Source organism: Hetaerina americana, unplaced genomic scaffold (genome assembly GCF_022747635.1).
Source record: "Hetaerina americana unplaced genomic scaffold, ioHetAmer1.1.p SCAF_407, whole genome shotgun sequence".
NCBI classification, from domain to species: domain Eukaryota; kingdom Metazoa; phylum Arthropoda; class Insecta; order Odonata; family Calopterygidae; genus Hetaerina; species Hetaerina americana.
In genome coordinates, this window is record NW_027286994.1 from 77,946 (window position 1) to 92,906 (window position 14,961).

Here is a 14,961-nt window from a genome sequence, read left to right on the forward strand (position 1 = left end):
AACTGACCTCTTGTCGATTAGTTAACCAGCCGTCCGTCACAGGATTGCTCCCCTTTTGGATACGATTGTAGTAAACAAACAGACACTCTGCACATCGATTCTTAAATAGCCGGAATTCCGTAACCTTCTCGATGCAGTTCGAACAAATCAACCAGGGATAATTTGCATCCTCCACAACCTGATAAAATACATCAAAACATTATTTTGACATTATAATGCTGAAATCTACTCTTGTCTACTAATCCCTGTAGTTTTCCCCAATACCTTACGTATTCCATGAACTAATTGCTTTTAAGTACAACGAAGATCTTCAAAAAATATTTTAGAAAGGACATCACACATACAATTCACTTACTTTTACATTTATCAAATCCTCTATAGTGTTTTCCAACATAAATTCCGATTTATTATTCTTATCGAAAATGTTTATCAGAACCCCACCACTGTTTAAACACAATCTGCATACCACAAAATCAATTTTATCACACATTATGAACGTTTTAGATTACGTCGGATGATTGACCGAAGAATATAACGTTAAATATATAAACATCTGTCAAAAATTACGTGAAATAGTTCGATTATTCACACAATACAACATCAGAAATGCTTCGACAACTTGCGATTGGCATTTCATTCTTCTTATTTTTTCTCCAACACAGCAGTTCATGTGCAAGAGCAAAAGGGTCGATAAAAATGACCGACTCTTTGGAGGAAGAGGATCACAATTCCGCATATTACACAAGTAGACGAATCCCACTCGGTGATTCACGTCTAATCCAGTAACAAAGTAAATTTAAGGCGGAATAAGTGTGTATGTAAATAGATTTGAGCAGAATGGAGTGTCACAGGTGTCGGACACAGATTAACTGAAGTACCTAACGGTAAATATATGATAACATCGTTCCCAATTTACTGGAATTACTGTTCAAAATTGATAAAAAACCTTAGTAAACAAAACAAACTTCCCAGCTGGGCACTTGCGTTTGGTTCTTCATCTGTTCATTTTATTTCTGCGGTATTTCTTGTAAATCAAAGGATTGATACAAGTAGAGTCGATCTGAATCTGGGTCAGAACATATGAACATATTTGGGAATTATTAGACGTATCACGAAACATTGACAGTTAAAATTACATTAAGATTATTTTGAGATCTTCATTATCTGATTAACCATGACAAACAACGTTCAATGTTAACTTGACATCGATTCAAGTCGTCAGAAAAAGATTCAGTTCGTCAAAGTCCCGTTCCTACGGGTCGAAGATTTATTTTGATGTGTATTCAGGTAGGAACAGAATGAAGAGACGGTTACATGGAACTTGTAATATTTTTAATACACTATATGTCTACAACGCACAATAACTTTCGCTTGTATAAATACTGGGTTATTCTTACATTTAGCAATCATCAGCAAAACGTATCTGAATCTTTTGATCCAGGTCTTTCAAATGAATAATCGGAACATATTAGACCTTTTTAGTTTTTTCGATTTGTATATAATACCAAAGAATGCCGGTCATTCTTCACTAACTAATAAAATTATATAAAACGGAATTATTTTTCCTGCCCTTAATTACTAGATTACATTGAAATACCCAGACATATATCTGATCGGATTAAGATTCTTTTTTCCATATCACTCAATTCCATTGAAGAGTGTGACAGATGAAGTACGGAATGCAATTGTCCAGCTGTTGAGTTGTTTACTTTGAGTTTTCGGCTGTTAAAATAAACTTTAGTTCTATTTCAAGTAAACTGTGACATATTGCAGAATTATTTAGGGTTAGATTGTAAAGTAAATCATTCGGAGTAGTCTAAAACTTTCATAATGTGCGATAAAGCCGAATTTGAAGTGTGCAGATTGTGTTTAAACAGTCGTGGACTGTTGATCAATGTTTTCGGCGAGAATAGTAAATTACAAATCATGCTGCAAAAGACTGTAGAAGATTTAATAGATTTCAAAGTAAGTTTAGTTGTCTGTGTTCAGTGCTTAGAATGTTATATGTGTAAAAAATCTTATATGAGATAGAAGTTCGTTTGTATATCGCGTATACTCTTTTGTAAAATAATGGTGATATTAAGACCAGAAGTTTAGTGCGTTATTTGGTGAATATCTGTTTATGAAATATTTAATCAGGTTGTGCAGGATGAATTTCATCCCTGGTTGGTGTTTTCTTCCTGCATGGAGTTACTGACTGAATACCGGCTATTTAAGCGTCGATGTAGCGAGTGTTTGTCTGTTTTCTATGATCGCATGAAAAAGGGGTGCAATATTACGACGAAAGACTTGATAACCAATCGAGAAGAGGTCAGTTGTATTTATTAAATTGAACTATATTAACAACGAATACTATATTCCTCTGCGAAAACGAATCTGCGGGAAAAGAATTTTGTCATCACCAAGGTCATGATCAATGCCAGTTATTAATAAGTGTGCGAAGATACCCAATCCTAGAAAGGGGCAAAATGAAAGTTTCTAAATTTTATATTCTAGGAAAATTTGTCACAAGAGATAATTTTCCTCGTTGTAAAAAGTTAAAAAAAACGGAAATGTATTCTATAAAATTAATGCATTAATTTGAACAATATCAAAAACGAATACAGCTTTGAGCTAGAGGGAATCTTTTATTGCATATTCTCTGGAATGGATTTGGAAATGTTTTCTTGAATATAATAAGTAATCTTACTGATAATCTTCTGAGTCACCTGGAATAACTTTTCCTTGTATTCAAATACATTTTTTGGTTTTGGTCATTCATCGCCAAGTTTGTTGATGACTATCCCCTGTCTCTCTCCTGCAGAACTCAATTTCTTTCTCCCTACAGGAATTAGTTGCACATAAACCATGGTCTCCCTCCTCATCACCATCTCTTCCATTGCACAGTATTGCATATCTCTCTGCAGTCACTATCAAGGGTTTCCCTGAGTGAAACATACCCTATTATGTCTTCTATGTGATGGTATATTATGTCAATTTATTCCTCATGATTGCTCAGAGGCATTAAGACCTGATCAATAATCAAGTCTGTCAGTTCTGTGTACTTCTACCAATGGTATTCTATCTTTTGCTAGGTCTATGTTGATTAGGCTTATATTTACTTTTTCATTTCATAATTTGGCCACCCTGATATTTAATTTTGCATATTTGGTGGTGTCAATGTCCATCAATGACAATCCCTCATACTAAAGGTTTTTCCAATGAATTGAGAAGGGTTTTATTAAATGTTATCAAGGCAGGATGTTTCTTTGCTTTTTAAATGGGATTAAGAAGAAATATAAGTGGTAGATTGAGGTGTGATCCTCAGGTGATAGATATTGAATCGCCAACTGGGAGACTTCAATTGGATTTGTACACACACTGCTATGGTCGCTCTATATCACGGACTTCAGCATTTTCAATCTTATTTTGTTACCAGATGTAATCCTGAAAAATCATTGGTGGCACAGGGAATGAATTTATCTACTCCTAATTATTAATACACTTGTAATGGCTGAATTTCACATAATGACATGTAGGGGTTAAAGTTGGGTGAACTATAACATTAACTGCCAAATGAAGGTTCCCATTGATTGCAGTGTTAATGGTTTATAAAGAGGAGGGTGATGTCCTGAGCAATGACAACAAAGGTGCATAGAGGCTGGAGAGGATATGGTTTGTGGTACGTCATGCAAATTGTTGACATTCAGTAGTGATGTAGCATCTCATATCATTCGCCTTGAACAGAAATAATTGATAGAGATGTCAATTATTTCGTGAGCACTTGCAAAAATTGGATTACCACTAATAATTACAACAAAGTATTGATCAAGGTTAAAGAATTGAGCTATTATGCAATGCAGTGAAAATAAATGTTGTTTCACAAAGTTTATTACCAAATTATCTTAAAGTGATTAAGTGTTTTACTGCTGTTTCTAGTATTTGCTTAACTGGAAAGATGTATTGTCCTGATGCTTTTATTTGTAAATGTGTATCATCTGCCATTATGATATTATAACCTGTTTATGCTTTCCATTAATTGCTCACTGAGAATCAGAAAGACTTTGAGAAGGATGCATTCGCCTTTGACACTGTTGGCAGTAGTGCCGTGAATGTCCGAGATGACTTTCTTATTGTGAAAGAAGAGGCTGAGACTTTTAGTGGATGCTCTTTTGCTCCAGAAAAGGATGTAGAACTGCCAATGGTTGCATCAATTCAAGAAAGTGAAAATCATTGGTGCAGTAATGTGGAAGCAAAGAATTTGGTGAGTGTCTATATATAATGTTTTGTGTATGTATAATAATGTGTACACAATTAACCATCTGCATATTAAATCTAGCCTATTTAAGGTAAAACTTTCCTTGCAACAATTTCAGAATGTAAAAATCATTTGCATTGATTGGGATTTGAACCCAGATCCCTCAATATCTGGTAGAGTTCTTTAGCCACTTAAGCTACTGAGGCGTCCTCTTAAACTGAAATTTTTAGGCTTTTAAAGGAACAAGATGTTGTTTTGAATTATGGTGCATACAATGTCACAGGCATTGATATTTGTGCACAATGTGCCACATCCTACAAGGTTAAAGCCAACTTTATACACTTATGGTGTTAATACATTGACAAATTTCAACGACACTGGGGGAGTTGCCGCTAGAATCTGAAATTTTTGCATTGAAATGCAAATTAGCAGATGACTCTGTTAAAAGTTACTTTTGCGGCATCTCCCTCAGGTTCTTTGGAATAAAACTATCCTGTTTATTTTCTTGAAAACCCTCTTCTATCTTGAGGGTTGCACTTGGTTGTTTGTTATCCTTTCATTCCTCTGTATGTTTTTTGACCATTAGGCAACTTAATTCCTATTCTCCTTTTTGCAGAAGTTATTAGGAGAATATTAATACTTCCATTAGTCATTATTGTTCTCTGAAAACACATCTCTCTCTGTAATGAGATCTCACTTTATCTGTAATGTTCGTCTTTCAGGACCCATTGAAAGATAGAGATGTTTCATTATCCTTTAATAAGGAAGTAGATATTAAAGAAGACTGTCATTTTGACATTCCTCAGGACCCATTGGAAGATGGAGGTGTTTCATTATCCTTTAATAAGGAAGTGGATGTTAAGGAAGACTTTCTTTTCGACATTCCTCAGGACCCATTGGAAGATGGAGATGTTTCATTATTCATAAATGAGGAAGTAGATTTTAAGGAAGACTGTCATTTTGACATTCCTCAGGAGGATAAATTCCTGGGAACGAATCTGTTGCAGGAACAAGGTAAGGTCTCATGCCTATTAGTTTTTCACTTTGCTTTAGGCAAGACCCTTTCATTGCCCTCAGTGTTTCCTATTCAATGAGATAGAACTGTTATTGTGTACCAACAGTATATGTTAAAACCAAACTTCAAGGAACTTGTTAATCTTCCTTATTTGTAAAAGCCAATGCCTTTGATAACTGTTTATTCTCTTTTTTAACATTTTGTGCAATCATAGTGAAGTTTATTTTTCAAGATGTAGTCTGCATGCATGCCAATTTGCAAGTGTTGTGGACTAATGCCATTGGATGAGCAGCACTGTGAATCCCCTAATCCTGCTTCCCTTGGGTTTATCCTAACAGTCCACCTTCTCTCCAAAAATAACACTTTCTATTATGTTTTTCTTTCTTTCCAATGACTATGATACAAAGCCACACAGAGCCAGAGCTTAATGATCCATTCAACAAAATATTAATGGTTTCAATTCCCTAATACATCCATTCCCCAGCACATACCCTAGGTTGGTACCAGGGGATTTCATGAATCAGGGAGATGGATCTATCCTTAAAGATCTCTAGCTTATCCTCAAACTTGATAGTTCCCTCTTCAATCTTTTTCCTAATTGCTCCTTGTTAACTTCCAAATGCCCTACCAACTTATCACACCTCAAATCCAACAATCCCATCGTTAACATCTCAACTTTTCCATTAATAACTCGCATTCCTTGCAGTAAAATTATATGTAAAATATTTGTTTTAAAAACCAGAATCTCACCCATATCCCATACAGCTTTTAACTCTCTCACCAATTACCTTCTCATCATGACCTCCAATAATGTAGTTTATCTTCTGAATCACCAACTTTGCCATTCCCTCTAATTTTGGACAGTGTGTCACATCCCTCAATATTAGACTTAATAATCATGTCCGGCATCATGCAAGGTATTTACAATGATTGGGATGTTCCCGAACCCAGATTTTATTCTTCTCTACATATACAGCTGAATAACAAAGAACCATACTTACATTGTAACAGTTGCTATCCATATCAAACTAAATGGTCCTTTCTTATTACCTATCCATAAAAAGATAGAATCTGTAATTACCCAGACCATTGAGATATTTTCCTTTCAAATCTACACTATGCCCCTTTCAAATGGACCTCTCTTCAACCAAATCCTCAGATTTATACAGAATAATAAATAAGGCATATATAATCATTACTTTTGGAGACAAATATTTAATGGTGATTTTTTTCAATTTCGCAGATCCTTCACACATGATAATCCCCTCCACTCCCAATACCTTCCATCAATTCCTTCATCCAATTTTTACTTTAGCATATCTCACCATACCTATCCCTTCCATCCAGCACCCTCAGACCCTTCTGTAAAAATGATTTCCTTAGTTCCTTCTGTCCCTTCCTTAAAAAAGTTTCTTGCAACTTCTCTTCACGTATAAGGGTAGTTCAATAAGTATCCATGTTAGAAATGAAGCCACCACATTTCAAAAATATTTTTTTATTTTTCAACATAGTCCTTTAGAAATATACACATCTGCCAACATTGCGGCAATTTTTTAACCCCTCCAAAAATAGGATTTGTCAACATCTCCAAAATATGCCTATGTCTCAGCGATAACTTTATCATTTGAGCTGAATTTTTCATATCTTCATGTTAGGAAATATAAGAAAGGCACAGGTAGCTCAGGTAGATCAGGTGAATAAGAGGGATGGGCCAGGAGTTCGTAATGTAGCTCATGCAGTTTGGTCGACATCTTTAGATCAGCTAGTTGTCCACAATAGGCAATTGTGGCAACCATTGTGCTGACAATTTTTTCATCCCATACTTATCATGTGAAATATTGCCATTCTGGTCGACACTCCTATGGCCGCTGCTATTTTGTGCACTATGAAGAGCCATGGTGTGGACTTTTTGAATAATTTTCTGGGTAGCCATGTCTGCTGGGTGTCCTGGTCACTCTTCATCAAAACAGATGTTTGTCCACATTAAAATTCATTCAACCAATATTTAACTGTGATCATGGTTGGCTAAATTTCCCCATAAACAGCAACCAACTTTGCTTTTATCTCCTTGCATTTCTATCCATTCAAATACACAAAGTGAATTACTGAATAATACCGCTCTTTTTCCATCTCAGCAAAAATCACAAAACATGTCTTTCTCAAATGGCTGCCAAATTCAAACTAACCTTTAAATCAGTCTGAAATTTATTTCCCCATCATTTGATAGATGGCAGCACACAATGAAAACATATACTTCCTTCAGAAAGGCCCTTTGTTATTAAACACCGGTACTTATTGAACTGCCCTCATTCAGGATAGATATAGATGTGTACCTATATGTATGTGGTTAATCATGAAGTACATACATATGTTACCTGCATGTTTATATATGTTATATATATGTATGTATACTGTATATATATATATATATACAGTACACATACATATATATAACATATATAAACATGCAGGTAAGTGGTTAAGAGGTTAATTTGTTAACTGTAATGAACATGAAAGTTGGTTCGCTAGGTAGCAGTAGGGCTCACCCAGTACTAAGCCTGACTGAAATTCACACATCAGGGAATGGGAGCGTCCCTTTCCCTGTTCCAGAGAAAAGACTTGGCAAGCCAAGACAAAATTACAGTTATTTAACAGAAAAAACAATCTGTATGCTCCATATAATATGCCATAGCCAAAACTAGTGAATAACATAACCCTAAGTTCACTGACATATGTTCATCGCCATATCAATGGTTATTGATTTATTTTTTACTTTTGATCAATAGCAGAAGCATGAAAGTTGTATTTTGACCTTTTAAAGAATTTCTTTCCTAAATGATTCGGGTTCAGGGAAGGTTCTTTTTTTCTTCTCAAAGTTCCTGTCAAAAATATATTTTCTTAAAAAAAAAATATCCTAAATTAACACTTCTGAAAAAGTTTTGCAAGACAACATGGAAACCCCTTTTTTTAAATAATTCCTTTTTATCATTTTTTGTTAAACAAAAAGTAATCAATATAATAAGTGTCCCATATGTTTAATTGGGAAATCATGTAGCACAGGATAAGGATATGACCCCTTAATAATACTGCGCTTATAATTGGTTTCACATAATTATATATAAGGCTTGGTTGTTAGGAGAATTACACCATCACTAACTAAATTGACCATTTTTTTCATAAATTAATTGGTCATGATTGAACTCATGATATTATTCATCGCTAAGTATTGTCATTTTCATAGATCCCATTTTACTTTTTTTAGTTTAGCCTTTTCAGTGACTGTTGTTTTACTTTGTTCCATTTGTTGAAAGCAGTATAATGTTATGTTTTTAATTTAATTTTCTGTTCTTTATGTTAAAGAATTTCCTTCTCTATGTGCTATTTTCTTTTCCTGCTTGCTTTTCTTTTAAAGCATAGGAAATATAATTATCCCTTTTGAACATTAATCAACCCTATCCCTTCTTGACTTTTAATACCTACTTGTTTTAAGTGAACAAAAAGGTGTATGTAGGGTTAAAAAGTCTATTGACATAGTCAACAATAGGGTGAAATTTTGCACAAGGGTCATAGTTTTCATTCAATGGCAGTTAAAGTTTAAATTATCAACGAGAGGAAATAATTTCTAAAGTATTTAAAAATTACTCTTTGATATGATTTTATAAAACCATAGAATTGAGCAAAAAGTATATGTTCACATAAATTGTCACAAATGTCATTCCATTTCCTGACAATATACTTCTTAAAAAAATGTATATATAGAGGCTAACAAGTATTGAGTCTATCTTTTTGTTGTGAGTACAAGTATTTTCAGTGGACATTCTGGGAAAATGTCATTGAAGTAACTATTAAGGTCATCATTATGTGATGACAGCTGCCTTTTTCCTGAGACTTTAGCATTATTGCAGTTGATAAGATACACAGACAGGCTGATGAATTTGTATGATGGCAGACTTAAGCATTTGATTGTAAACCTACATGCATTAATACAATAAGAATGTATACAATTATGTTTAAATATTATTATATATGTATAGAAACGTGAATATCCCCACTTGTGATGAAAAACTCTTTTATAACTAGTCATTGATTATCATCTTTTTCTTAAAATATTTAGAGAGAGGCCAGAAGCAGGATGGTACTGGGAAAAATGCTGAAAGTAACCTACTGCACTCTTGTCAATTTGCCGTGCAGCTTAAGAAAAGGATAAAATTCATATGTGATATTTGCTTGGAAGTATTTAAGTGTAAAAATGACATTGCAAGGCATATCAAAGTAATGCTCTCTGGAGAAATATCATCAATGCCAACAGTGCACCAGAAACTTCTTAAGATTGAGTCAACTCAAAAGCCACATGTTAACACATCCTGAAGAAAGGCAATTTAAATGTGGAACATGTTTGAAAAGTTTTTCTCAAAGGTGGATCTTAAAGAGACACCTGTTCACACATTCTAAGGAGAGACCACATAAATGTAAGGTCTGTGCAAAATCTTTTAAGGAGAAACGTCTCCTTGGGAATCATGTGCTGACACATTCCGTTGAAAGGCAACATAAGTGTGATATATGTTCAAGAGTATTCTCAATCAAAGGATCCCTAAGGCAACACATCCTGACACGCTGCTGAGATGAGGCACAAATGTAATATATGTTCTAAAGAATTTTCTCTCAAGGGTAATCTGAAGGCGCATATGAAGACGCATGTCAGTGTAAGACCATACAAGTGTGATATATGCTCAAAGGAATTTACTCACCTTAGAAATCTAAAGAGTCACATGTTGAGACACACTAATGAAAGGCTCCACGGATGCAAAATTTGCTCAAAGGCATTTCCTGAAAATAGAGATCTAAGGAGACACATATTGACAGACACTGGCGAGAGGAAATACAAGTGTAATATGTGCTCGAAATCATTTGCTCTAAACAGTAATCTGAAGAAGCACTTGTTGTCACATGCTGACGAGAGATCTTACAATTGTGAGTTTTGTCCGAAATCATTCAATCGCAAAGATTACCAGGATAATCATCTTCTGACTCATGCTGCTGAAAAGCCTTATAAGTGTGCAATATGTTTGAAATTATTTATTAATAAAAGTAACCTTAGGAAGCATATGAAGTTGCATGAAGAAGTAAACACTGACTAAAGTGCCCTAATATCACACTCACATCTATCACTCAAAGAGAAACAAATGACTAATATTTGAAGTGCAAAAGAAGACTTACTTCTGTATGAAATTTGTAAAGCTGCTCGCTTCAATTCCCTCACATTGAATATATTTTTTATTATAAAACACCAAAATTATAATTAAAAAATTATTGTTCTTAGATATTATCATGCTGTGTTGTGATTTTCTTAATAAAATATGATAGAATACATCACTTTATACTTTTCTTTTATGATTACATCGATTTATTAAAGAACTCTTTCATCCGTTTAAATTAAAATACCATAATCATCAATTTAGCATATTTTCAATTTAATTACATTGTTTTTGAAAAATGAATTTTCATGTTTTTGGTGTACTTAACAATATATCAACCATGAGGCTTCCATGGCCATGTTTTTATTGTGTAGCCCTTTAATAAACCGTTTTGGGAAGCTGTGGGGATGGAACTTTCACCTATGCAGGGATAGTTTGAAGGTCCAGAGGCATATATACCTCGTAAAACTTTGAGAAGAAAATTTCAGAGAAATAGCTGTGAGAATTCTAAAATTCATGAAGGCAGGCAATGCAACTTGATTCATATGTGGTGTTTGAAAGAATTCAATCATGGTAATGCTTGCATATGAATGGCTTTCAATTTATTTTGGGGTGTTCCTTAGCCGGAACTTTACGATACAGAAGTGGCCAGAGGAGGTAACTAAAGCATTTAAAAATATTTTTGTCAGCAGCAACCATTGAAAATTCAGTGGTATGGGTGACGAATTTTTAATTGGCAAATTTAGTAAATTTCTTACTGATAGAGGAATAAAATCAGCACTTGTATTTAAAACAACATTGCAATGACTATCCTCAAATGCTAAAATTAAATAAAATACTGAACCAAGAACTATGTTGATTATCTCTGCAAATTAATGCAAACTTATAATAATAGGGTTAATTCCAAATTATTTAATGAACTTAGTGACATGAATTAAAAAGGCATTTACACTTGATAGCAGGAGAAAAACCAAATTTGTTGAATGTTTCAAATATTCAAATCAGCCATCTATTGAGGATTAGTGAAAAACAGTTTCCATTTGCAAAAGTTAGCATACCAATTTCTACGAGGGAAGTGTTTTGTCACTAGAGTAGATCCAGACCTACACCAACACATGTTGCAAATGGCATTTACAAATTGCCAACTGAAAAAAGTTATTTGCATTTTGATTTTACATATTCTTGATACATATCAACTGATAGTTCATAATTACTCAAAAGGAAACACTGAGGGCAGTGAAAAGGCTTTTGCTGATGAGATAGTGTATCTACAACAGTGATGAGACCATCTTATCTTGTTCCAGCAACTGATCCTTTCCCGGGCATCCTTCATCCCATCCGAATCTTAGTTATACACTTATCCTTAATTTCCAATTCTTAATTTAAAAACAAGCAGAATTCTCCATTATTCGAAGGGTCCTGCAAGATCAAAGAAAAGCATTACATCTGCAAAGATGGTTTCATAACTCCATAGTTATAACGACTGATAGAATTGTTTACGTTCTCCTAATCACTACTGCAATTTGAGGTATATAAACTGCAGTCATTAATGGTCACAATAACTCAAGTGAGGTGATAGGATAACAAAATAGAAAGTGCAAATACATTTTAAGAGGGAAGATAATAAAAATTCAAATGGCTAAGTTCAACTGTGAACAATACTGATGTCAAAGCACAGATTGCTAATTATGCAAGCAACATGAATATATACGCTCACCAAATTCTCTGCTTCACCATTGCTGGACCAGTCAGCTTGAATTGATTTGAGCATTGGCAATTCTACATCCTTTACAGGAGCAACAGAGCAACCACTACGACTGTCAACCTCCTCTTTGACAAGGATCACATCATCTCGAACATTCAGTCTTATTCTTTTCAGCATCACTGGCAATTGCATCATCAGCAATCTATTTTCAACCAGAAAACTGAGACAGCATAAAAATGGCAGACATTTAGCACTTTAATAATGGCAGATGATAAAAATTTCAAAAAAAAAGATTATCACACCGACATATCTTTTGAGCTTTTTGAAAACTGAGCAGCTGTAGAATATCTAATTATTATCAGAGACTTCAACAATTAACTTTGGGAAACAATATTTTTTAAAAACTGCAATGCATTGTTGCTGAATTCTTTGAACTAAATCTCGACTTTGTTGTCACCAATAACCACCATGAAATTTCTTCATGTGGCCACTTTATAACTGTCATTTATCCCAAATGCTGTTATTTGATGCATATGATTTGCAGATGCCACAGGGTGTGGACCTCATTGTTGTCCTCTGGTAGGGTGATCCATGTGGCCGGGCTTGCTGAACAGTGCCGCAAACTTCTTCTCCGTGCCATCATTGGCGCTGGTGGTAGTGGCTTTACAGGTTTTACTGACTTACCGGGCTGGATTTGCAATTGCCTAATGGTCTGCATCTCTTGAGATAAGGCCTGAAATTGTGTCTGCAGGGCTGGAGCCAATGGGGGTGGATCTATCTCCCCCATGCTCAGCTTTGGTGACTTGTTCCTTGGTTCAGGAGATGGTGAAGACATGCTTGGCTGTGGATGGGATGTGTCTAACTTCTGGATGCTTTGCTTGTCCCCAGGTTTGTCTTGGACTGAAGATGGGTGAGGTCAATTGGTTTGACATGTGCATGGTGGGGTAACCACCACTAACAATAGAGAGATCTGAAGGCACTCTTCCTTTGTGAATCTTTTTGACTGACAAACCAACTCAGGCCTTGTCTCACCTATATATCCACCTGGCTCCCAAATCTGAGGCTAAGTATACCAGATTCAGTATCCCCCATCATAATCACTGAGCATCAGGGAGCAGGAGCCACCCGCATGGGCTTTAGCCCTGCAAACTCAATTTCAGGCCTTATCTTGGTATTTGGAGGCTATTGGGGGCTAGTTCCTTTCTCTGCTCCAGTTACGGTTTTCAAGGAAGACCTGGTACCCAAAAATCACTTAACCTTTAATGGAAATGCAGGTGTACAGAGCGCCTTGGCTGGGACTTGAACCCGGGACCCTCCCGTCAGCAGTCCAATGCTCTACCAACTGGACTACAGCAACATACACATGTATATATATTTATATGAGAAAGTAGTTATTGGGGAAAGAATGAAGAGTTTGGGTAGGGGTGTAATGAGAGGAGAAGATCTACTTATGTGTGGAATTGGAAATTGACAAGTGGCTTAAATATCCTGCTGCTACCAGAGCAGGATATTTAAGTGATGACTTAAAATGGACATGATACAATCTTGGAGGTTTAAATGACTGGAGCACCCAGATATGTGCCATCTCATGCTTCTAAGTTTATGCATGTGTAAGTATGTCTGCTTGAGTGTGCATTATTATGGATAATATATTTCCTATATTATATATGTGTGGATAATATATTTCCTGTTGAAATGAATAAACTTAAATTTCTTACAGCCCTAGAATTCTTTAATATGGATGCATTGCTCCCTGAGGAAATTAATCCAAAGTTAACAGAATGTAAAGGGCTCAACTCCTTCATTATGAACCATTAAAAAGTAAGAAGCATAATTAAAACATGATCTTATACCCCTTTGGAAATAATCCACTCGAAGGATGGCCATAAGGTGAAGCAATATATAAAACATCAAATGGCCATGTTTTTATTATAAGAAAAGGGGCAAAATGACTTTTACAAGGAATTAGGGATGGGTAATCTCTGGGCAAGGAGAGTGCTGCATTTGCCGAAAGCCATTTACAAGAAAATGTGCAAACAAATTTAGCAGCAATGTTTCAACAATTCAAGAGGAAATTGACCCATTTTTTGCTATGAATTTTCACAAAATATGGGATATGGCTCCCAAGTCTACCACTAGCAAGAAACAAAACATTCATCAAAGCATTGAATGAAAACCAGTTTTAGTGCCAAAGATACCTAAATAGTAAAATCTGGTTTGGCAAAGCACCTTTATATCCAATCCCATTCGGAACCCAAAATTTTGAATGTCTAGATATGTGAACCTTCTAGGTAGTCCTCCTATTTCCCCTTTTTCCATCAAGAGGTGGTTCTCATGACAGAAATACTACAATGTCACTTTATCCTAAAGGCAAATTCCATAGAAGGTAACATCGTTCCAATGCCTATTTTGGTGCAGAGACAGAACCTTTAAAGTCCTAACATCCCAACCCACTTTCTTTATAATGAAGTCCGCAATACAATCGCCAGAGTTGTACAGAAAACTGGGGAATGCAATTGCAGTGTTCTATTTTGAACATACAATAGAACTTACGTAGCCTTAATACACCTTAATTTCTTCCAACCTAAATGCTGTGTGATTAAAGATGGATATCAGCTAAGTGCAAAACATTTTTGTTGCAATATTTCAACTGAATCAAGAGGAAGCAAATCTATTTTGTGCTACAATTTAACGCCATTCATGAGGTATTCATCCCGCACCAAATGCATCGAAACAGCAGATAAAGCATGTTTTGGAAGCCTGTGGTTTAGCAGTAAAGAAACCAAAGTCAAATGCTTCTAGTTTGGCA

General features: G+C 35.2%; 1 protein-coding gene across 1 annotated transcript; it reads left to right on the plus strand.

Annotated features, from left to right (window-relative positions):
- Window positions 1–2,177: 2,177 nt before the first annotated feature.
- Window positions 2,178–7,056, plus strand: LOC139692770 (uncharacterized). The gene is made up of 4 exons (XM_071591047.1): window positions 2,178–2,310; window positions 4,037–4,243; window positions 4,960–5,062; window positions 6,908–7,056. Exons 1-4 carry the CDS (start codon window positions 2,185–2,187, stop codon window positions 7,054–7,056), a joined length of 585 nt encoding a protein of 194 aa, XP_071447148.1. The 5' UTR covers window positions 2,178–2,184.
- Window positions 7,057–14,961: the final 7,905 nt, after the last annotated feature.

Excerpts from the sequence above, each read along its gene's own strand:
- LOC139692770 (XM_071591047.1), top strand. The coding sequence starts at position 2,185 with ATGGAGTTACTGACTGAATACCGGCTATTTAAGCGTCGATGTAGCGAG. Across the intron at positions 2,311-4,036 it reads TGATAACCAATCGAGAAGAG|AAAGACTTTGAGAAGGATGC; the intron begins GTCAGTTGTATT and ends ACTGAGAATCAG. Across the intron at positions 4,244-4,959 it reads ATGTGGAAGCAAAGAATTTG|GACCCATTGAAAGATAGAGA; the intron begins GTGAGTGTCTAT and ends TTCGTCTTTCAG.